We start from the raw sequence: 24,033 nt of genomic DNA, 5'->3' as shown, positions 1-24,033 counted from the left end.
CCACAAACTAGCTGGAGTTTCCATGTAGACAAGACCAATGTTGTGGAGAGAATAAAGAAACGAATGGACTCATAACCTGTTATAAAATGGTCATAATTATGTCCTTATTTTATTATATTCATCTTTGAACGTTGTGTCAACCCGCCCAGGGGAGAGGTGATAGACGGGGTGTACCGCTCATTTCCCCCAGATGGCGCCAGTGAGTGCATTGGTGCTGGCACCTATCAGAGAGATGCGACGCACCTGAGGAGCAGGTGGAGAAGCATGGCGTAAATAGCCGGCTTCAAAGGGTCTATCACGGCTCTCGTGGTTCACGTGTGGAGAGAGCGGTCCTCCAATATCCAGACACGTCTGGATATTCCTCCCAGGCTTTTTGTTCTGTTTCATAGTAGTCTTTTTGTTTGCCTTTCACGGCTTTAACGGAGCTCCAATGTGGGCTGATAGGGGGGGAGGCGGGTCACTCACCGAGCCGGGTTGCCACATTGTGTACTGCAGGTCTAAACATGAACGATAGGCCCTTTACTAAAGGGATCCTTTGTGTGGCTTTTGACACAAACACATCCATCACAGCGACCGCGTCCTAACTCACGGTTCTACTGTGGTTGCGCCAATAGTCACTCTCTGTCTTTGTTCCAGTGGGGTGTTAAACTGCAAGGAAGTAAGAGTTAGCAGCCAGTATAGACTGTTGTCTTGGGTTACACTGTCGTCCCCCTCGTCTCCTCCCCCCCACCACCACCACCACCACCACTACCACTAGCTGACTCCACAGTTCCTCACAGTTCCTCTCAAATATAGAATGCTAGCCCCCTGGTGCACACACACACATACATTTTACCTTTTAATCCAGTCTTTCTTTCTTGGTAGACATTGGTTGGGCATATGTTATGGTGTTGTTTCTGCATGGAGCCTGATATACAGACACACACATACACACACACACACACACACACACACGCACACACACACACACACACACACACACACACACACACACACACACACGTACACATACACACACACACACTCTTTCCATCAAATGCAATTTTAAGGTGCTTCATAAAGAAAGACAAATTACACGATAATCTTTTAATAAAATACAACAAAAAATTGAAACTAAGCCTGTAGATTGGAAATAATGTAATAAGAGTCAAACTGTGTTTATTTGGAGACATCTTCAAAAATGACACATTTATGTCAAGATAAAATAGTTCATGACAATGCACTACAACTCTGTAACACAACCTTGGGACAGCAATACAAAATACCATTTTGTACCCCCTTTCTATTTATCTCTTTCCCCTCCCTCCCTTTTCTCTCTTCCCTCTCACTCCCCCCTTCTCTCTCTCCCTCTCTCTTTCTCTCCCCCCCCCCTCTTTCTCTCTCTCTCTCTGCCAATCTCTCTCCATCTTTTTTTATCTCTCTGTGTCTATCTCAGGTGTCGTGTGTCCTCTGAAGACTCACTGGCACCAGCTCCTCCTCGTTCGCCCCTCTCACACTCGCTCAGCGATGTGAGGTCATCCCTCTGGTCGTCAAACACCCCCCCCCCCCGGCCCCCCCCCTCCGACCACATCCAACAACTTCTGCTGCATTTAAGTCAGGTCAAGTTTAATGCTTCAGCTATTGATCACCGTGCAGCACAGCAGGAGCGCTCAGCGCTGTCCCTCGCTCTGTTTCTAGAACATCACGTCCTCAATCAGGTGTGCATGAACAACGCGAAACAACTTACACACCCAATCTGAAGAGTATTAACAGTTCCTTCTAGAAAGACAAGCGGTGCAAGCAGATCCTTGCTGATTCTTAACGGCAAATTGAAAAGGTGCTGAAGCTAATGAACAGAAGTCAGATGTTAACATGGTTACAGCCTAGAGATGTCGATTGTTGTGGGAGAGATTCTAGAAGCCAGAAACTTTATGAATGAACGGCATCGCATCGTTGTTTCTCCTGGAAGACTTACGAGGCTGAGGTTACCTTCAAGGTAACTATAGTCCATTTTATACTATGAAGTTATACACAGTGCAACTTTTGTTTTGACATGAGCATACACGTCATGTCGTTTTGAATGTGTGTGTGTGTGTGTGTGTGTGTGTGTGCGTGTGTCCTACAACTCCCTGTGGTCCACAATTGCCCCCTCGGTGCCTCCCCCAACCCTCCCCCCTCCCCACCTCATGCCCCCCTCTCCAATTGCCTCCTAACCCCATTCCACCTCCATAACACACACACACACACACACACACACACACACACACACTTCCCTATGTGTGCATGTGTTTGTGTGTGGTTTGGTACATGTGTGTGTGAGCTTCACTGGGAGAGAGAGCGCTCTGGGAGAGAGAGCAGCAGTCTCACGGTCGCGTACGTTGCGTCTCTCCTGCTCTATCTATTTGGTCTCGCTCTTCTCCTCCTCTACGGAGCGCTGGTGATATTCCACCTGTCGGATTAGCTCTCCCAGCCGGTGGTTCCCCACCCCCCCCTCCGGGCGTCTGTCATGTCTCCCCTCCACTGAGTCTAGAGAAGGGGGTCCCCCCTCCCCGGTAGGTCCAGATCAGGTAAGAGAACTCATGCATGGATGCCTGTGTTGAACGCCCGCCGTTGCGCTGTGCTGTGTGCTACGCATGCAGAGCTGCATGGTGACCTGGTGCTGAGCTGGGCTCAGAAGGTCCCCCTGAGGGGAGAGAGGACACCAGCTGGAGGGCAGCTGACCAGCGGGAAGTGTCCTGATACGTGTTTAGTCCGTCTATTCTGAATGGGAATTAAAAGTGGAATGCTGTAGGATCAACGACAGTGATGTCACCCATCCCCCCCCCGCTCCCCCACCAGCCCTGCAGATTGAGTTGTGCTGAAAAGGGAGGTTATGAAGTCAAATAAAGAAGTCGTGACGGTGAGTTGGTAGGATGATTCCGTTGGACCATATGGCTGTGGAGACCGTATAAAGGAGATGAAAGCCCATGTTGATGTTGTTTTTTGCGTGTGGTCCCTGGACCCCAAGGATATGAGGGAGAACAGGCCCGCGGTCCGGAGCAGCCGGACAGCTGTGGTGCTCCGTCTAGAGCTAAATTTATATGCTGTGTCATGTGTCCGTGTGCTACACTCTGCACTCTGTGAAACCCCCTTATTATGTGTGGGAATCTCTCTGCAGGTATCTATGAATGTATCCAGCTGTGTGTGTGTGTGTGTGTGTGTGTGTGTGTGTGTGTGTGTGTGTGTGTGTGTGTGTGCGCGTGCGTGCGTGCATGCGTGCGTGTGTGTGTGTGTGTGTGCGTGTGTGTGAGAGGGCATGGGGAACTGTTTTGCAACTTTGGTTTTAAAATGGTGGAAGAAGAGTGAGTCTTTGATGAGACAATGCTTAATTAGTGGCCGTTTGGGCGTTCAGTCTGTGTGTGTATGTGTGTGTGTGTGTGTGTGTGTGTGTGTGTGTGTGTGTGTGTGTGCGTGCGTGTGTCTGTGTGTGTGAGTGTGTGTGTGTGGTGGGGAGCAGCTATGCAAGCTTGGCATGCCTTTATGAAGCACCATTCAATTGGTGTGCTGTGGTTGGCTGAAGGAGATCAGGTGACCTGTTCCCATTTCTAAATCGGTCCCCGAACCCAGGGCAACACGAAGGCCTGGGAGAAATGGGGAAATTGGTAACAGTGTGAGTTAGTGTGTGTGTGTGTGTGTGTGTGTGTGTGTGTGTGTGTGTGTGTGTGTGTTAAACTAAAAAGATAAATCAGCCAACCATTTTATCATGATGCAATGGTTTCAAGTTTCTACTTATACCTTGTGCAACACTTAAATTGTGCAAACAAATTAAATTAAGATCTTGAAAGGAATTCCTTGTGACAAGTCAACATGTTTGCATCAGATACACATTGCATATCCATGAAAAAGGATACCATATTAAAGCTAAGATTTTAGAGCTAGTGTCATTGTTCAATTTGTTAGAAATGGTACAGACACCCGTCAGCTATGAGTTAGTGGAATACCTGTTTAGAGTGGACAGGGCCTGCCTCTGCATCAGCCCATTTAGATTTAAGACCCATCCCGGTTCATTTCTGACCAATAGCGGCATCTCGTCTGGGATTGGTCAGCCAGTCCATCGTACCTGTCAATCACAGGTGCAGGAAATGCAACACTTCTCAATAGTGGAGAAACACAGCATAGCAGGGTTAGACTTTTCTAAACTATCTAGCTAAAATATCTTCTGCTCTTTAATGCTCTCTCTTTACACAACCCAAATCGTACCTACAGCCCCTGTAAACATTTCATACAGTGAAGCTACATTGGTTATGAGTTATAAATCTAAGCCTTGTTGGTTGTGAGTTATTAATCTACACTCTGTTGGCCGTAAGTAAACCTTCTCTGTACTGGTGTGTCCAGCCTCCTCTCTGGCCTCGTATGTAACAGCTCACATAGTTGAGGGTTATTGGGGGACGGGGAGCAGTGGGTGGTGGAATGATAGCCATTGTTCTAATGGTACACATTGATGATTAATCAAGTAATAGACCGCCTTTGCACATGGAGTTTTATGTGTTTTGGGTATTCATATCCCCCCCCCCCCCCCCGACCCTAGCCCCCCAGAGGTCAACGAAAAACTTCCTTAATTAGCTAGGAAGAATTCTAGAGAAGGAACGCAGAGTAGGGGATCCCTTCTTCCTATATTGATGATGATGCATTCATGACACACATCATTTACTTAAATGTAATGTTATACAAATATATGTAAACGTATCTTGTTACTGATAAAATACCAGCTAATCAGCAAACAGTATTAACCTAATTTATTTATTTCCTCATATTGCCAGCAAAAACAACTGCAGAGTGTGTTTTCCCCAAAAGAGCCGCAACCAATTTGTCAACATATTTCTGTAATTGTGTCTTTATGTATTTATCTGATTATTTATGTACTAAAGGAAGAGAGCCGGTATGGTGCGTTTTGCTGTTTTATATATAGCCATCCTCTTGTTAACAAAGTGCTTGTTTGGTTGGTTGTTGGCTGTTAGTTTGTGGTTTAATGGCTTCATTATATTTGACCTGTGTGCTAAAGGGAGCGACCTTTAGAGGTGTTGTGTGTTTCCTGCTTTAGAACCGTGTCCTCTCAGCAGAACACTTGAGATATGGTTAGTCCCAGTTAGACGTGTTCTACCCTGGAGGGGTAAAAATACAGAGTCACTTTTATCCAAAGCGACTTTCAACCATTCATTCACACATTTACACACCGACGGTGGAGACAACCACGCAGGGCGACAGCCGGCTCGTCAGGAGCAGTCAGGGTGAGGCTTTTCGCTCAGGGACACCTCAACACTCAGCTAGGAGGATCCGGGGATCGAACTAACAACCTTCCGGTTACCAGTCAACCCACTCTACCTCCTGAGCTACTGTCGCCCACCGTTGCCCCCCGTCAAAATCTGCGGTCGGTCGGACCCCTGCCTCCCGTTAACCCTTCTGTCCCATCCCCTTGTCCGGGGCCGGAACCAGGGGTAAACGTAGCGGGGCTGTGGGGCCGATCCCTGGGACACACATAGTGGGGCTTGTGGCCCCCGTCCCGCAGTGAGCTAGGTGATATGAGTGACCTCATGCTGCAGCCACACTGGAGGAATTCTAATCCCTCAGCAGAACGCTGGAGCCACCGCCACAGCTGGAAGATAAACACAACACACACACACAACACAACACACACACACACACACACACAACACAAAACCACACAACACTACACAACACACACAACACTACACAACACACACAACACAACACACACAACACTACACAACACACACAACACAACACACACACAACACACCACAAAACCACACATACACGACACATCCATCTGGAAGTTATGATGGACCTGTTCAATGTTCATATGCTCATGCCATGGGACAGATATGGATACATGTGTACCCCTCATGTCTCGCTCATATATATATATATAGAGAGAGAGAGAGAGAGAGAGAGAGAGAGAGAGAGAGAGAGATATAGATAGATATATAGATATAATTCATGTTAAATATTATTGAATTTGCAATCCCCCCTCTGAAACAAATCTTTTCTTTGTTCAATGTGTTTCCTAAAATATCAGCAGGGGTCCCCAGTAGTCGGGCCCTGTAGTGTCTGTGTTTAGGGGTCCCTCTCATTGTTTGGATACAACATCTGTATAACAGTTGCATGTGTTTTTATTTTTATTTTTAACATGTGCATTTCATGTTTGATGACTTGCAACCTAACAAAAGACGTTCCTATTGACAGCTCTTTGAACAAGGCATCGGAAATATATAGTGTCACATGGTTTTTGTTACACTTAAGCCAATCCAAAGCCAAACTTTGATGATGATGTGACTGCTGAGGAGTACACATCAACTGTAGATAAGATTTAACAGCTTTTATTTTAGTCTATTTTGTTAGATAAGGCATAGTCTTCGGTCAGTGACTGAAATGTTCTGTGGGAATGTCTGTTTTGAGTTGACAGCACACGCCTCTGTATGAGATCATTTCCGTTTTAGGCTGCTCATTTCTGACCAATCAGGGGATTCTCTTCCCTGATTGGTTGGGGGAATCCTTCTTGCCTGTCAATCAGAGGTGTGTGAAAAGCAACACTTCTCAATGGTGGAGGAAGGTCAGGCTAGAGGGAGCAGAGAGAGAGAGAGACTGGGTTGTGTTGTCGCTCTCTTGCACTCTTTTCTTTCCTCTGTCTTTACAACTCTTGAATCCTAGAAGCTTTACGTGTGACACACAATATGTGCTTAATGTTCACTTCTCTGTCAAATAAATGTAAGCGGTATATACAGCTAAAAAATATGGGAGCCTACATTGGCATAATTAGTGAAATTGTAAACATCCGCTGGCACAGCACTTGTTTTAAAACTAGTCTGGTATAACCTGGGGACACAACAAAGTAGAAATGACACATACCTCAGTGACATTTTTCACCGTCAAAGATAACGTCAATGAAGCGTCTGCGCTATAGTTCTGTTCTGTGCAGTTTGCAAACACATGTTAAACTTATTTAAAGAAGTGCTTCTTGGCTTTGTCTGAGATGAACTGATTGCTCCAGTTGACAAAACAATGAGGGGCCTAGGTTAGGTTATAGGTCCAGTTGTCTGTGAGTGTCCTGTAAACGCTCTCTTCTACTGCACGCAGGAAGAAGAAGAAAGAATAAAACTAGTATGGATGCAATTCCATTTCTCATGCATTGCTTAAGGAAAGAAAGAATGAACAAGAAGACATCTGGCTGCCCTTTGTGTTGCTTTGTGCCACACACAGACACACTCATACGCAGATGGACCGTGTATTAGTGGTGGTACACACAGACACAAGCAGGCACGCAGGCACACACCCACACACATACACACACACACACACATTCACACACACACATACACGCACACACACACACACATGCACACACGCACATGCACACACGCACACACACACACACACACACGCTCACACCACGTTGGCAGTGTGGGGAGCAGAGAGCTGTCTCCCAGGTCTCTGAGCGGCCCTGCAGGGTACACACTCACATGCACACACACACACACACACACACATACACACACACTCACTCACACACACACACACACACACACACACGCTCACTCCACGTTGTCGTCTCCCAGGTCTCAGGCCAGCAGGTTTAATTTAGCCTGGCGCTGCGCGCTGTGGGGGTCACTCTCAGGTTTCCCCACAGACCGGCCTCATCATCAGCAGACCCCCCCCGGCTGCTGAGGGGCTCCGGGTGCCAGGGTCGGTCGGGATCGGGTTGGGTGGGAGACCGTGCTGGTGGGTGAGGAAGGGGGAGACCCCTCAAATGTACAGGGATCTGTCCTGTAGGATTGAACTGGGGCCACAGCTCACTCACCGCCCAATGAGTTGGTGCTATGTTTTTATGAATGGATAATATGCTGCTTTACAGCACAGTGTTCTGTCCAACGTCTTCCTATAGGACATACGAGAGTTTTGTTAATTCCTTTTCATTCACTTGTTGATCACTTTTTATCATACATATATATTCCAAAGAGAACGATGTTTGTGTGTGTGTGTGTGTGCGTGTGTGTGCGCGTGTGTGTGTGCGTACGTGTGTGTGTGTGTGTGCGTGCATGTGCGTGTGTGCGTGCGTATGTGCATACGTGTGTGTGTGTTTCTGTGTGTAGGTGGGTGCGTGTGTGGGTGCATGTATGCCTGCGCGTCTTCCTAATACAATCATTCAGTCAAGCTGTGGGTCTGTGACCTTTCCCTGGCCACCGAAGGAGGCAGCAGTGATTAGGATGAAGTCCTCAGACGTCTGTGGGGATTAGTCTGGTTGGCATGTGACCCACTGCTGGTTCTGTGTTTGCTTTGGAGAAGAGTTCTTCTGATGACAGCATTAAGCTCTGTCTAGGTCTCCTGTGTATTAAGTTGCAAACAAAGAGAGTTTGGTGTCTTCTTGTTTGCATATTACAAACATAAGCACAGGACGCTGTGTGGGTAAAGTGAGCAGACCCATAATTTGTGTTATGAGTGACCCCTGGGTTGTCCAATGATGACATCTCTGGGAAAAGGGTGTATCAGGTTGGTGCACAGGGGAATAATGGTTTTACACAATCAGTTTCATATAATGCCTATATTGTTCCACAGCAACATATGTTTGTTCCTTCAGTACAAATAACTGTAAGACCCTGGGCAGGCCGACTTTTTGAACTGTATTAGTGATACTCTCACTCTTTCGGTTTTTTAGAAAATAAAAGCCCCTTTCTCCTCTTCCTGTGGGCACGGTGGCCCTGCTGTCTGGAGGGCCTGAAACATGGCACAGTAAGTGAGAGCAACGCGCACACACAGACACGCACACACGCACACACCTACACACACACACACACACACACGCACACACACACACACACACACACACACACACACACACACACACACACACACACACACACACACACACACACACACACAGACACAGCATCCTAAATTCACACAACCACATGAAACCAGTGGTCTCAACATTGATGAATGCTTTTGTTGATGATCACATTAAGTCCTGCCCTATGGGGCAAGACTAAATCCCCACCTGATCAATCTGTGTCTGTCTGTCTATGTGGGTTTGTGTGTATATGTCTGTGTTTGTGTATGTGTCTGTCTGTCTATGTGCGTGTGCGTATGTGTGTGTGTGTGTGTGTGTGTGTGTGTGTGTGTGTGTGTGAGCAGCATCCATAGTGTACAGAAGAAGACCAGCAGCATGTCCCTGACCATCTCGTCGTCCTCCTCCTCCCGAGAGCTCTGCTCCTCCTCCTCCAACTGCTCCTCCTCCTCCTCGGGCCTCCTGAACCAGGGACACTCCAACCTCCTGCAGACGCTGCCCGTCAGCCCGCTGACGGTAGTCATGGATACCGTGGATGTTTAACACACCTTACCTCAATATCACACATTGTATATACAACACCGTTCAAAAGTTAGGGGTCACGTAGGGGTCATGTCCTTATTTTTTTAAGAAAAGCACCGTTGTTTTCAATAGACCTCTGAAGAATAAGTCCCGCCTCTGAGGCTCCGGTTCCCTCGGTCAAATGTCTATGGAAAATAACATGGGGCTTTTGAATGATTGTATGTGATTCAAAACAGGATGCAGCTTTTACTTTTTCGCCACCTACAGAGTTTGCTATGTACGATCATTCAAAAACCCCATGTTATTTCCCTTAGACATTTGACCGATGGAACCTGGAGCCTCGGAGGAGGGACTTATTCTTCAGAGGTCTATGAAGATAACATTAAATGAATCAGAAATAAAGTCTAGACATTGTTAATGTGCTGTAATCTGCAATCTGTAATCTGCTCTAATAGAACCAGGGCCCTTAAATATGAACACATGTCCAGAACACTGGATAACTCATGAGAGCTTGGTGTGAACATGATGTTGATCGTGGTTGTTGATGCAGCCAGCTGTTTACTGAACGTTTACCCCCAGACCCAGAGTCCCCTGCCCAGTCAGCTGTACTCGGCCAATGGGGTGGCTCCCACCTTTGTGAAGGTAAACTCCATGTGCATTTCTTACTAACACAGAGTTACACAATACACTGGGATGTAAGGATGAACACATTAATCATTCAGATCGTGTAGTCTCCTAGACTCTCTTCCATCCTCCTCATGTCCATTGTGTCTGTTTTCCCTTTTTTAATCATTCTTACTCCTTTCTAATCTTTTTATCCCTCATTTTCTGCTCTATTGATTTCCTTCCATTTGGCAGTTTTCCATTTCCATTTACTATTTCTCTCTCTCTACAGTCTCTCTCTCTCTGTCTCTCTCTCCCTCTTTCTCTTGCTCTCTCTCCCTCTCTCTCTCTCCCTCGGTCTCTCTCTCTCTTTCTCTCTCTCTCTCTCTCTCTCTCTCAATTCAATTCAAAAGTGCTTTATTGGCATGGAAAATAAACATGTACATTGCCAAAACGTAATTGCAAACTTACACAAATGAAATAAACAGCAGTGCTATCAATTTTAATAAAAATAACAATAAACTACCAGGGTGGTATTTACAACATAACATACGCTAATAAAGCTACAAAAGGTCAAATATGAATAAAACTATAAAAAGTTATGAAAAAGTTCCACATCAAAGAGGTTGTGTGTGCCATATGAAGTGGTGTGCAGTAGTGCGATTGTACCTGACGAGCATCAGAAGTCCGTCCTCCTCTCTCTCCCCGGGGGTCCGCAGTGCCTCCACGACGTGTCCACCCTGAAGGGCCAGCTGGTGGTCCTGGAGTGTCGTCTGAGGGGCACGCCCCCCCTGCAGGTCATGTGGTCCAGGGAGGACCAACACATCCTGGACTCGGACGACTTCAGGATACTAAGGAAGAGTCAGTAGGAGTGTGTGTGTGTGTGTGTGTGTGTGTGTGTGTGTGTGTGTGTGTGTGTGTGTGTCTCTGTGTGTGTGTGTCTCTGTGTGTGTGTGTGTGTGGGGGTGTGTGTGTGTGTGTGTGGTTGTGCGTGTGTGCATGTGTGTGTGTGTGTGTGTGTGCTTGCATGCGGTCCATCTGTGTGTTTGTGTGTGTGTGTGTGTGTGTGTGTGTGTGTGTGTGTGATTGTTTGTGTGCATGCGGTCTATGTGTGCATGCATGCGTGCGTGTGTGTGCGTGAGTGAGTGTGTGCAAAGGCGTGCACACACAAACAATAGCACCGCTGAAAACTTCTACGCATTAAGACATTTGTTTTCAATGCTGAATATATTTGTGCTCTCATTTTGTTTCTCCAGAGGCCAGCTCCGCACAAGTGCCAGGTAAATAGAGACGTTAATAACTGGCGCAATGTCCGTTCATATCATTCATGTCGATGTTCCACGGAGATCATAAAACACTGTAAATCATGTACATTATGTTGACATACTCTTTGCATATGAAAACAAGGACTTCAGTAGCGGACTGTACCTTCTGTCTAAAATAAGCAAACATTCAAATGAAGCCCGTTGACACGACGAGATTGGTCGATGAGAACCACCCAGAGCCTGGGTCTCAGACTGACAGCCCTGTTGTGTTCCCTGCCCCGCGCTGCAGAGGAGCTGTGCACTCTGGTGATCACAGAGGCCTTCCCAGAGGACTCCGGCCTGTTCAAGTGCATGGCCGTCAACCCGTTTGGCAGCGCCGGCTGTTCTGCTCTGCTGGAGGTCTACAATGGTGAGCAGCGTCTGCCTGTCTTCAGCGTCTGTTCTGTACGTCTGTCTATATCTGTCTATCTGTCTTCAGTGTCTGTCTAACTGTCCGTAGTTGTGTGTCTGTCTACAGTATCTGTTCATCTGTCTACAATATCTGGCTGTCTGTCTACATTGTTTGTCTATCTGTCTACATTATCTGCATGTCTGTCTATAACTGTCAATCTGTTTACAGTATCTTTATATTTTCATATTTCTGTCTTTCTGTCTAGTATTAGTATCTGTCTAGCTGTCTGAAATATCTGTCTGTCTGTTTACAGTATCTGTTGCTCTATGTACAGTATTTTTCTATCTTTGGACAGTATCAAATTTATTAATTTATCTATTCATGTGCAGTATAAATTTGCATATTGGCCCATGAAGAAAATATAAGGCAGTTGATTTGCCTATTTTATGAATGTTATGTACTCAAATGATTCTTGCACTTTTTGGGTTATATCTCTATTGTTGAATGCACTTGTTGTAAGTTGCTCTGTGCAAAAGCATCAGCTAAATAAATGTTATGTTATCTTATATATCTATCTCTATACACTAGTATCCATGCACTGCTGATCAGTCTGGCTGTCTGTCACTATCTACAATATATGTCTGTCAATTTGTCTACAGCTGTCTATCTATCTATCTATCTATCTATCTATCTATCTATCTATCTGTTTGTCTGTCCTTTTGTCTGTCTGTCTGTCTGTCTGTCTGTCTATCTATCTACAGTGTCTATTCATCCATCTGTCTGTATGTCTTAGTGTGCGTGTGTGTATGTCTGTCATTCCAAAGTGTTTTCTTACTGTTTCCAATGTGGAGATAAATATTCTCAGGGCCCTAACACAACACAATTCTCAAGGTCTTTCACACAATGTCCAGAGTGTGTCCTTGAAGTTAAATATTTGCATTGTGTAAGTGAAATCAAACAATAAACTTGATTATGTGTTCCATCACTGCATGTGGCAAGCATTGTTAAAACGCTGTGCTCTTCCATAAATCACAAACTCACAGTGATGACAAATCACTGTAAATGCCCCTTCAATTCAGTCTCAATTAGCAGAGGACAGGCATCAGTGCTCAATGAGCAGGTGACAGGTAACACTTTCAGCCAGTCAGAGGCCATTCATATAATAACATGTATTTAACCAAGAGAGGAAGTCCTCTCATGCAAACCCATCTCCAAGTGGTTTTGGGCTCTTCTTTAAGTTCCCTACAGTTCAGTACAGTTCAGTTCACTGCAGATGTACGCCCATAATAATCATATGGTCAGTAAATATCCCTTATTAAAATCACAGGTAAAGTGTGAATGGACACATCGATAAATTGATGAAATCGTTCAGCCACACCACTTATAAAGGTTTGTATTACAGAAACAGGAATGCAATGCTAATGAATGAAACGAGAACTAGTCTGTACAATCATGTTTCTATGCCAGTCGATGATGGCGCTCAGCCAGTAGTCTGCCACGTCTCTGTCTCCTTCGTTGCCCCTCCACCTAGGAGTCTCACATCCAAGGGCTCTGTGACACAGTCAGGCCCTCAGTTTGGTGACTCACTCACTCGCACAGCTAGAGTAAGAAAGTAAGTAAGAATAGAAGAGGATCGTGAGTTTGTCCGTCCAAAACTACTGATTTGACGTGCAGAACATGATGAGTCTTTGTTGACGGTGCTAGGATGACATTTCAATTAATTTACGTATACTGTTTTTTTTGCCTTACCCTTTGCACTATTTAGAGTTTATTTAGTGTACATATTACTTATCTTGACCAAATTTGATCCTTTTGTTCTAATTGCACCGTAGGTCGGAGATAAACACAATTTTGATTCCTCTGTCTGGCACATATTTTGAAATTGACAATAAAGTTGACTTTGACTTTGATTTTGACTTTGATGAGGACCTCTAGTGGAAACTAATGGTGAGGAGAACAAGCGGTGACACCCTCCAGTGTGTGGTGTCTGCTGCTGTGTGTATGTTGTATGGGATCCTTATGGGCTGGTTGTCTCCACTCACACGTGCTTGTGTCCTGGCAGATGTTGAGGAGCAGCTGGAGAGTGAGTTTGCTCTGGGACAGGAGAAGGAAGCGGCCTTCCTCCCTCCTCCTCCTCATGATTGGCCAGAGGATGGCTCCATCCTCAATTTAGTAGAGTGAGTACATCATCGCACGCACACACACACACACACACACACACATGCACACACACACACACGCACACACATGCACACACACACACGCACGCACGGACGCACGCACACACATGCACACACACGCACACACACACACACACACACACACACACACACAGAAACAAACGCACACACACACACAGACACACACACACACACACACACACACACACACACATATGCACGCATCCACATGCACACACACGCACACACACACACACACACACACACACACACACACACACACACACACACACACACACACACACATGCACACAGACACAATCACACACACACACCAAATTAAATTCATGTACTATTTGTATTGGAACCAAACTACATTGGTCTTGATATCAATGGCCATTTGGCTATTGCAACAAGTCTGAAAGGGGGCTTGTTTTTTACTCTTTCCTGTAGTACACGTGCAATTACACAAGAGGTCGCCCCTGTCAATTTCACGTTCTTTCAAACGTCAAAAGCATTTAAAATATATATTTATATCTTGGTTAAGGCCTATTCCAACATAATACATTTTGGTCATTTATGAGGTTAAGTTAAAATGATATCTAAAATATTTCATACAAATAATTCTACACATGTAAACGGTAAATGAATGGATGATCATCCATTCGCTTGGGGAGTTGGGTGGGGGGGGGGGGGGGGGGAGTAGAGCCTGCGCCCCTTCCCCGGCGTGTGCGCGAGCTGTCACCTGTTCCATTCCCCCGGTGGATTCAGCGCGGACCACCTCGGACCCGGAGCCGGATAGCAGCTCTGCATTAGACTCTATAGGGCCATGTCAGAGGCTATTGGTTCTTATTTGGCCTGAAATCATTAGGCTGCGGAAGGTAGGGAATTGTGGACGTTCAACAATTAACAAAAAAAGGTTTATTTAATGATAACACAATTGTTTTTTATTGAATAGAAGGCTATTAATCGGAACACATTATTCCACTTTGGGATGGCGTTAAATAGCCAGGTTTGTGTTCCAACTTTTCCTGATTGAACACTAATGAATTATGTGTTGAATTAACCCGATATTAATTGAAGACATAATTTTGGATGCTCTTTTGCATGAAACGTTTAGTTCACGCTGTGTTTGGGGAATAAAATGCGCGCGAATCAGCAGGCGCTCTCAAACTTTATTTCGTTCTTTAGCGCTTTTCGTGTTCGATGTGTTGATAGTGCTTCCTTGTCGCGTACCAGAGAGGCCATCCCAAAGTTAAACTGTTGGCCATCTCAATGGGGGTATGAGATCATCTGTAACTGGGCTCCCTGTGCTCACAGTTAACCCTTTACTCAACTTCTACACAATATAGAGAGCTGGCTGGAAACCTCTACTTCATGCTGATTAATGGAATTTTATTCTAAATAGTCGAATTAGCCTGGTTGAATATTTGTTAACATTGTCTCAAGAATTGTTTGCAAAAGAACATTCAATTGCTGTTGTGACTGCTCACCTGAGTTGGGAAGTGCAGTTCATCGGGTTACTTGCCTACTCCAGTAGTTCATTAAACATTGCTTCATAATTAATCATGCCAACTCAAAATTCAAGTACAAAAAATATAATACGATATTAGTGTGTTTTCTTGGTTAAGATCTATGCCAAGATTGTATATTTTGGTAATTAATTATGTTAAGTTAAAATGATATCTAAAATCTTTAATTACAATATATATATATTTTTTAATGGGCTTGGTCATAGCCATTCAAACAGGGGCCAGTTTTGAAGGGTTGTTGGTCTAACTGAAAACTTTGCGACCCAAGCCCTTGGGCAATAAAACCTGAGCCAGCTCACATCTGAGGCAACTAATAGGCCTGGAGTCGGTCGTGTCCAGCAGAATCCCCTGGACTTATAGTGTTCACACTGTTGTCTTTACTCACCAGACTTCAAAGAGTAGCAGTGTGTGTGTGCGTGTGTGTGTGTGTGTGTGTGTGTGTGTGTGCGTGCGTGCGTGTGTGTGTGTGTGTGTGTGTGTGTGTGTGTGTGTGTGTGTGTGTGTGTGTGTGTGTGTGTGCACGTGTGTGTGTGTGTGTGTGTGTATGTGTGTGCGTGTGCAGGTGCGTGTGTGTGTTGGTGGACGGTTCTCCTTTAAAAAAATAATCTGCACCTGCCAGCTGATGTCAGAATTCCAAGACCGATATAGCTGCCCCCTTTCACACACGTCAAACACACACGCACGCGTGCACATGCACACACACACTCACACACACACACACACACACACACACACACACACACACACACACACACACTGACACTCACACTGACACTCACACTCCCCAAGTACACAATAAAAATCAAGCTCATTAACACCCTGCTGCACGCACACACACACACACACACAGACACACCTGCATACTGTAACTGACATTAACCATATTGCTTTCTGATGGATGTGTTTTTGATGAATGTAATGTTTGTAATGGTGCGTGGTTGGTCTCGGCTGCAGGAAAGGACTTGTTCAGTGAACTTGGGATGCCCTGATATTGACATTGGCAATACAGTTTAGTTGGACTTGGAATATTGTTGACAGTCATGAATCACTACCAGTGCATCCGTACTGTAAGGAAAAGATGAGGCCGCCATACATCGGTGATCATACATTGTGATCGCTGAGGTGATCACTGAGGTAACGATCCATAGATGTTCTACATATCTAATGAGATATCTCGTGCATATGTAAACGCTGTGTGTGACAGGAAAGGCCCGACCCTGAGGTAGCTCAAACTGGTTCTGCCAAGTTTTCAATCATTTACTGCTGCAAGATGTAAAAAAACAAACAAAAGGACTTCTGTCTTTCTCATTTGATTTAGACAGCTCCAGCACGTATCATATCCATAACACGATCCTTCCTGGAGACGTCCTGGAGGGATCAGCGTCTTGGCCCTCCTCTTCTTCCCAGTGCTCCCATACCGTTCCTCAGCAGGATTTTCAGTTCTAGTTGGCCCCTCTCTCCTTCCCAGTGCTCCCATACCGCTCCTCAGCAGGAGTTTGAGTTCCAGGTCTGCGGATGTCTGCACTGTGTCACATAAACAACCTAACTTCATATATTTCAGCACTGCCACTCTGGAATAACAATAGAACAACATACCAGAATGACTGATGTGTCAGGTGGGCGGGTGTGGATGTGAATGTAAAATGGCGGGACGTCGCTCCTGGCTGGTTCTGCGAGTGACAGAGAGGAGGAGGAGGAGCGAGGCAGGGAGCCACAGAGGCAGCGCAAGGGGGGAAGCTCTGCTGTGGTCGTTACGCTCCCCCATAGACCCCGGCGAGAGGAACGGGGGCCCAAGTTATCCATGGCAACGGCATTCTTTCCTAAGTAGAAAGAGTGAAAGGCCCCACTGGCCCCCCCCCCCGTTACAGCGAGGCCTTCTGGAGTGCTCCAGGAAGTAAACAGCTTAGTGGGCCGACAGTGGGAGCGGGCAGGACGTATTCATCGGCGGGCCTGGACGCCGGCCCCGTGCGGCGGGCGGCCCGAGTCGTTTGAATGCAACTGTAGTCAGGAAGACGGATCATTTCGTCACCGCCGCTGTCCGTCGTCACATAAAATTCTGTTCCACTGAGCCGCTCCGAAATAAACTGTGATTAGGTTACCCGCGGCCCCAGCAGTGACTCGCGTTACAGTGTTGCTTACTCTTTCTCTTTCTCAGGGTTTCTCGGTAATGGCTGGGGGAGCAGCATTGTGTGTCAACCGGCATGGCCCAGACTCAGTATGCATTCCGCTCTTGTCTTGAACACAGCAGACAGACCGTGGCTCAGGAGGTTGAGCGGGTTGGCTGGAAAAGGTTGCTAGTTCGATCCCCGGCTCCTCCTAGTTGAGTGTCGGGAGGTCCATGAGCAACAGCTGGCTGCTGTCGCCCTGCGTGGTTGACCCTCCGTGGGTGTGTGAATGTTCCGCATGAATAGGTGAATGTTATTATGAACTTTGAGTGGCCACTGGTTAGAGGAGCGCTGTATAAATGCAGTCCATTTACCGTTACTGGAACTGGAAACCGATCAGCCACAACATTATGATCATCTTCCTGGTGTTCTGAAGGTGCCGCCAGAACTGCTCTGACTCGTGGAGGCTTGGACTCCCAAGGACCTCCTAAGGGGTCCTGGTGTATCTGGCACCAAGACATAAGCAGCAGACCCTTTAAGTCCTGTTAGTTGCGAGGCCGGGCCTCCATGAGTCTGACTTGTTGTTCCTGCCCATCCCACAGATGCTCGATCTGGGAAAGATCTGGGAATTTTGGAGGCCAAGTCAACAACTTGAACTCTTAGGCATGTTCCTCTCAACCCATTCCTGAACCATTATTTTGTGGCAGGGTGCATAATCCTATCCGTAATATACCACTGCCATCAGGGAATACCGTTGTATACTTGGTCGGCCACAAGATAGGCTGTACGGGTACAGAGTAGCTTCAACATGGGCAACAGGTCAGGACCAAAGGTTTCCCAGCAGGACATTGCCCAGAGCCTCACACTGCATCCACTGGCTTGCCTTCTTCCTATAGTATCTCCTGGTGCCATCTCTTCCCCAGGTGAACCACGCACACGTACCTGGCCAGTGGCCATCCACATAATGGGAAATAACACACGATTCATCAGACCAGGCCACCTTCTCACATTGATCCATGGTCCAGTTCTGATACTAATACTGATACTCCTCTGATACTCTGTGGAGGGCAGGGGTCCGTACGAGCACGCTAACCGGTCCGCGGCTACGCAGCAAGCATGTGTTCTGACACCTTTCTACCATAGCCAGCATTACAAGACCTGCCATCTGGGCGATGCTCTGTCATCTAGCCGTGACAATTTGGCCCTCATCAAAGTCGCTTGGATCCTTACGATTGCCACTTTTTCCAACATTAAAAAAGGGTGTGCAGAATCTGACCATGCAGTCCTTAAATGGTTGTAGAAGCCAGAGAGATGTTATTTGAAATATGGAAGTGGATTATTTTGTTGTTTTTATTTATATATATATATATATTATTTATATTATTGTTGTTGTCGGTCTGTGTTAAGCTAGAGCAGTGGTTCCCAACCTTTGACCTTAGGTGTACCCCTGATATTTGATGAAGACCTTTCACAGACCACCTCATATGCCAAAAATAATACTATGAATAGATATAAACCAATGCAATGAATGAGCGTGGCATTGCCCCCTTTATACACAATTATAACTGCAAGACACTGTGGGAAACGGTGGAGAGAAAAAGCAGGCAACACTGCTTATGCTTCCAAATAAACAGCAAACATTAATGGATAACATTACAATAAAAAAGATATGATAGAATGTACTTAGTGACAATCATTTTATAAATAATAACAAGCCATACTACTATAGTAACTGAACAATATTCAAAACATATTTACTTCAATTATCTATATCATATTTTATATTATTGTAAAAGTGTCTATTCCAACAATGAAATCCCACAAACTACCTGTAGTAGCCCACGCGTACCAGCAGTGGTACGTGTACCACAGGTTGAAAACACTGCCCTAGAGTACGACCAAACGTTAGAGAACCAGCAGCCCCAAGCAGGCCCCAGATCAGTTTGAAGAGCTCCTCTTGTTGTCCCGTCTCCCCAGCTTCCCTGAGACGCTGCTGCAGGCCAACCACTCGCCCCAGGACCCCTTCTCGCCCCAGGACCCCTTCTCGGCCCAGGAGCCCTTCTCGTACAGTGCGGAGGAGAGCCTGCTGAGCTCAGAGGGTCAAAGGTCACCAGAGGACACCCCCCAGACCCGCTCGCCCACTCCTCCTCCGCAGGCCCCCGCGCCCAAACTCTTCACCCCCAGCAAGATCACTTTCAACGTACGTGAGGTTGTGATGTTGCACATGTTAAAGGACGATTCTGGTATTTAGCACATTGAGCCCCCTTTCTGGTTTGTCTAGGATGAAATAGAGTGGTTGACACCGAAATTTGGACTATTGGTCCTGTCTCGGGTATTTGGCTCATTTAGAATCGCCCCTGCCTGCTTCAGAAAGGCTGGCTACGGGCATGCACAAACCTGTCCTTAAAACAACCCTAAACGTTCGTTTTCAGAAATATGCAACTCACCGAGTGGCTAGTGGTGTTCGTTGATATTCCTAATCAAGTATCGTAGCGAAATACAGTTTCTGTCGTGTTTTATTTGGCATGTTTGTTTCTGTTGGAAGACTCATTGCTCGTTGACCGGAAACGGAAAGGGGGGCTGTTTACGTTTGGTTGTAGTCTTTTCGATCGGTTCTAGCCCTACTGTTGAGACGGAGAACCGAGCGAAAAGACTACAACCAAACGTAAACCGGTTTCTGTTTCAATGGATTTACAAAATGCCAAATAAAACACGACAGAAACTGTATTTCTTGATACTTGATTAGGAACATCAAAGAACACCACTAACCACTCGGTGAGTTGCACATTTCTGAAAACAAAGGTCTAGGGTTGTTTTAAGGACAGGTTTGTGCATGCCCGTAGCCAGCCATTCTGAAGCAGGCAGGGGCGATTCTAAATGAGCCAAATACCCGAGACGGGACCAATAGTCCAAATTTCGGTGTCAACCGCTCTATTTCATCCTAGACAAACCAGAAAGGGGGCTCAATGTGCTAAATATCGGACGTGTCCTTTAAGACTTTATATGTAAATACATTCATGTGTCAGCTGTCCTCTCTTGAGGTTCCTTGGATATGGATAATTGAATGGATAATTCGTTGGCATTATTTTTAACGTGTGATAACTTTGAGGACCCCGTTTGCCATCGTACACGTTACCTATTCAGACAGGATCATGTTTCACGTTGACACAATGCCTGTGACGACATGCCAGTCCCTCTGCCCCCCCGACCAGTCCTCTTCCCACCCAGGACCCGACAGCATGAACCTGTCCGACCTGCCCACCTTCAAGCCCAGTGCCTTCCCCCCCAGCGGCTTCAACTACGAGCGGCCGCGCCACTTCATCCAGTCCCAGCCCAGCTTCCAGGCGCCCAGCTATGAGAGCTCCCAGAGCCTGCCCCCCAGCAGCCCCAGCCAGGGCCCCTGCAGCCCCAGCCAGGGCCTCTGCAGCCCCAGCCAGGGCCCCTTCAGCCCCAGCCAGGGCCTCTGCAGCCCCAGCCAGGGCCTCTGCAGCCCCAGCCAGGGCCCCTTCAGCCCCAGCCAGGGCCCCTTCAGCCCCAGCCAGGGCCCCTGCAGCCCCAGCCAGGGCCCCTGCAGCCCCGACGCCTTAGCCGAGACCCTGGCCCAGTCCAGGATGCTCTCCAGCCAGAACTCCCAGATGTCCCGCAGCCAGACGGTGAACCAGTCCCACTCCCAGGCCCAGGCCCAGGCCCAGTCCCTCTCCCAGTCCCTCTCCCAGTCCCACTCCCAGTCCCTCTCCCAGTCCCACTCCCAGTCCCTCTCCCAGAGCCAGGCCCTGTCCCACTCCCAGGCCCAGTCCTTGTCCCAGACCCAGTCCCAAACCCAGTCCCTGTCCCAGTCTGTCTCCCACTCCCAGACCCAGTCCTTGTCCCAGTCCCAGTCCGTCTCCCAGTCCCAGTCCGTCTCCCAGTCCCAGTCCGTCTCCCAGTCCCAGTCCGTCTCCCAGTCCCAGGCCCTGTCCCAGTCCCAGTCCCTCTCCCAGAACCAGTCCCAGTTCCACGGCCAGTCATCGGGTCAGACCCAGCTCCATCTGCTCGCCGACTCCCAGGCCAACGGGACGAGGAAGCCCTCCCCTTCCTCCTCCGGCCTCAGCTCCCCCGCCTCCCCCCCCGCCGCCGCCGCCCCACAGCCCCCCCCTCCCGCGGTCCACTCCTCCTCCATCTCCATCGCCGCACCGCCTCCCCCCTCTCCTTCCTCCTACCTCCCTTCCCCGACCTCCCCCCCCACCCCCTCCTCCTCCTCCTCCTCCTTCCTCCCCTCCCCGTCCTCCCTCCCCCGCACGCCCATGCGCTCCACCATCACCCTGACCCCCAGCGTTCCCAGCGTTCCCAGTGCCACCGGCCTGGGCAGCGCCTCCCTGCCCGCCAACCCTGACGCGCGGGCCTACCTCTGCTCCGTGCTGCCCTCCCAGCCCCCCTCCTCCTCCGCCTTCTCCAAGCTGGCCCCGCCGGGCTCCGTGCTCCCGCGCTCCCCCGCCCGCTCCCCACTGCCGCTCTCGGGGCCCCCGCACCCCGCCGGCCACGCCGCCCAGCCCCAGCAGCTGCCCTGCCTCTCCCCCTCCCTCCCCCGCTCCCCCTTCGCCCCCATCGTCCCGGCTCCGTCCCAGGCCCCGCCCCCTGGCGCGAGCCAGAGCAGGGGGATGCCCGCCGCCGTCTCCCTGCCCCCCAGCTACAAGGCCACGCCCGCCGTGTGAGTAGCAGGGGCCGCACCCCCCCCCAAGCACACTGCACCACGCTACACCCGGGGACACGCACACACAAGCACGGCTCCACCCAACTTGAAGGTTCTGTAGGGACGGTTTTAAGAAAGTTTTAATTTTAGACCGCACCTGGCTTGTTTGTGACCAATCATGGAATCTCCTCCCTGATTGGTTCAGGGACTCTGGGACTATTTTTTTTGTTGATCGCTGGTGCGTCGATGCAACACTCCTCAATGGTAGAAAACATGGAGGAGGGAGGAGGCAAAAAGAGGGGACGCCATTTTGGTTGTTTGGCAACTCTGGCCCCTTCCCGCTCTTTTCGGCTCTCTCCTTCTCTCTCTATTTACAACTCTCAGATATTCCCTGCAGCATTTTTAAGAGAGCTTAGCGCACAGGCCAACACTGACTCTCTGGAAGTGGATGGATTGTTTGTTGTCAATTATTTTATTAATCACACACTTTTTGATTGAGGTAATGAATGACAACAACACACACAAAGCAATCGCTCATTCTGATCCTAATGAATTTGTTTTAGGCCATACCACATGCCGCTCCAATTAAAAAATTCAATAAGCGATTGCAACACCCTAGATTTAACCGGAGCTATTATTGTCCCCGGAGTAAGATTTTAGGCAATGTTTACTCATTAAAGTCTTCATCATTCTTGAATTTGCTTAATTAACCCCCTTAAGTCACTTCAATCTCTTCTGTTTATCCTGCGTTCACCATACTCTGACTAATAACATATGTTCCTCAATGGTAACTCTCTGTCTCTCTCTCTCTCTCTCTCTCTCTCTCTCTCTCTCTCCTCCCCTCTCCCCCCCTGCCTCACCCCCCTCTCTCACCCCTGGCCCCAGTCTTCCCAAGCCCATCCTGAAGAAGGCGCTGCCCCCCCCGCGGCCCTCCTCCCGCTCCACGGACGAGGACATCCAGGGCTCCAAGGACGCCCTGATCCAGGACCTGGAGAAGAAGCTGCGCTCCAAGGAGGCAAGGAGGAGGAGCAACCAGGTGTGTGTGTGTGTGGGGCCGCACCCCCCTGTGTGTGTGTGTGTGTGTGTGTGTGTGTGTGTGTGCGTGTGTGTGTGTGTGTGTGTGTGTGTGTGTGTGTGTGTGTGTGTGTGACGTGTGCGTGTGTGTGTGTGTTCCATGTGTGTTCATATCAGAGGTCTTTACCGTGGGCGTGTAGTGCTGCTCTCTGATGTGTGTGTGTTACATGACGTGTGTTACACTGAGAGTGACAGCGAGGGGGCTTCTCTGCTCTCAGAAACTGTCCTATGAGGAGCGCATGGCGCGCCGGCTGCTCGGGCCAGACAACGCCTCCGATATGTTTGACCAGGACAGCTTTGCGGACGGACAGCCAGACCAGGTATTGACTTTGTTTTGTCTTCAAAAGCGCTGGAGGTAGGATGGGAGAGTTTTGAAGAGAGAGAGAGCAAAATAGCAAGACTTTGTAGTAAAAACGGACATATATTGTTTCACTTTCTTATAACAAATGTACTTTTTTGGTGTAAGTCGCTTTGGAAAAAAAGCGTCTGCGAAATGCCCAAAATGTAAATGTCAATGTAAATCAATTCTCCTATCTAGCTCCTCCCTTCGTCTCTCCCGCCGTTGATAGCTCTTAAATCTTACCTACAGCACTTTTTTTGGCGTTGTTTGGAGTTAACCTCTGGTAGGCCTACCCAGTGCCTTCATATCCCAGTGATGTCTGCCAACTCCAGTTTAGTTTTTCTCAAATTGTTGTTCAATAGCTTGTGTAGCGTAAACACTGTTGAAAAGCGAGCTGGCATAAAATGCTAGCATTTTAGCATATTCAATTGAAATATTCTGTCACTGTTGACGGATAATGAAGTTTTCTCATCTAATTGAAAAACGTTAGACTTTGCAACGTAATATGCCGATATTCTATTCATATAGCATCAA

General features: G+C 47.8%; 1 protein-coding gene across 3 annotated transcripts; it reads left to right on the top strand.

Annotated features, from left to right (window-relative positions):
• Window positions 1-1,768: 1,768 nt before the first annotated feature.
• On the top strand, window positions 1,769-23,941 carry LOC311345349 (uncharacterized protein). 3 transcript variants are annotated; one of them, XM_084469717.1, is made up of 12 exons: window positions 1,769-1,975; window positions 8,690-8,763; window positions 9,166-9,334; window positions 9,920-9,982; window positions 10,663-10,804; window positions 11,200-11,223; window positions 11,498-11,617; window positions 13,662-13,776; window positions 19,394-19,616; window positions 20,629-22,103; window positions 22,971-23,121; window positions 23,378-23,941. In XM_084469717.1, the coding sequence occupies exons 2-12, from the start codon at window positions 8,756-8,758 to the stop codon at window positions 23,516-23,518; spliced, it is 2,631 nt and encodes an 876-aa protein (XP_084325843.1). In that variant the 5' UTR covers window positions 1,769-1,975; window positions 8,690-8,755; the 3' UTR covers window positions 23,519-23,941. The 3 variants fall into 3 exon arrangements, with proteins under 3 accessions (XP_084325843.1, XP_084325841.1, XP_084325842.1); XM_084469715.1 differs by lacking the exon at window positions 1,769-1,975 and adding an exon at window positions 2,301-2,546; XM_084469716.1 differs by lacking the exon at window positions 1,769-1,975 and adding an exon at window positions 2,632-2,878.
• The last annotated feature ends 92 nt before the right edge of the window (window positions 23,942-24,033 follow it).

Source organism: Micromesistius poutassou, assembly GCF_964030765.1.
Source record: "Micromesistius poutassou genome assembly, chromosome: 6".
Taxonomy (NCBI): domain Eukaryota; kingdom Metazoa; phylum Chordata; class Actinopteri; order Gadiformes; family Gadidae; genus Micromesistius; species Micromesistius poutassou.
The sequence above is the reverse complement of the archived record's forward strand: the minus strand, read 5'-3'. Positions and strand labels throughout refer to the sequence as shown.

Coding starts and splice junctions, on each gene's coding strand:
- LOC311345349 (XM_084469717.1), top strand. Junction 9,983..10,662: donor TGGCTCCCACCTTTGTGAAG/GTAAACTCCATG, acceptor GGGGGTCCGCAG/TGCCTCCACGACGTGTCCAC. Junction 11,224..11,497: donor CAGCTCCGCACAAGTGCCAG/GTAAATAGAGAC, acceptor CCCGCGCTGCAG/AGGAGCTGTGCACTCTGGTG.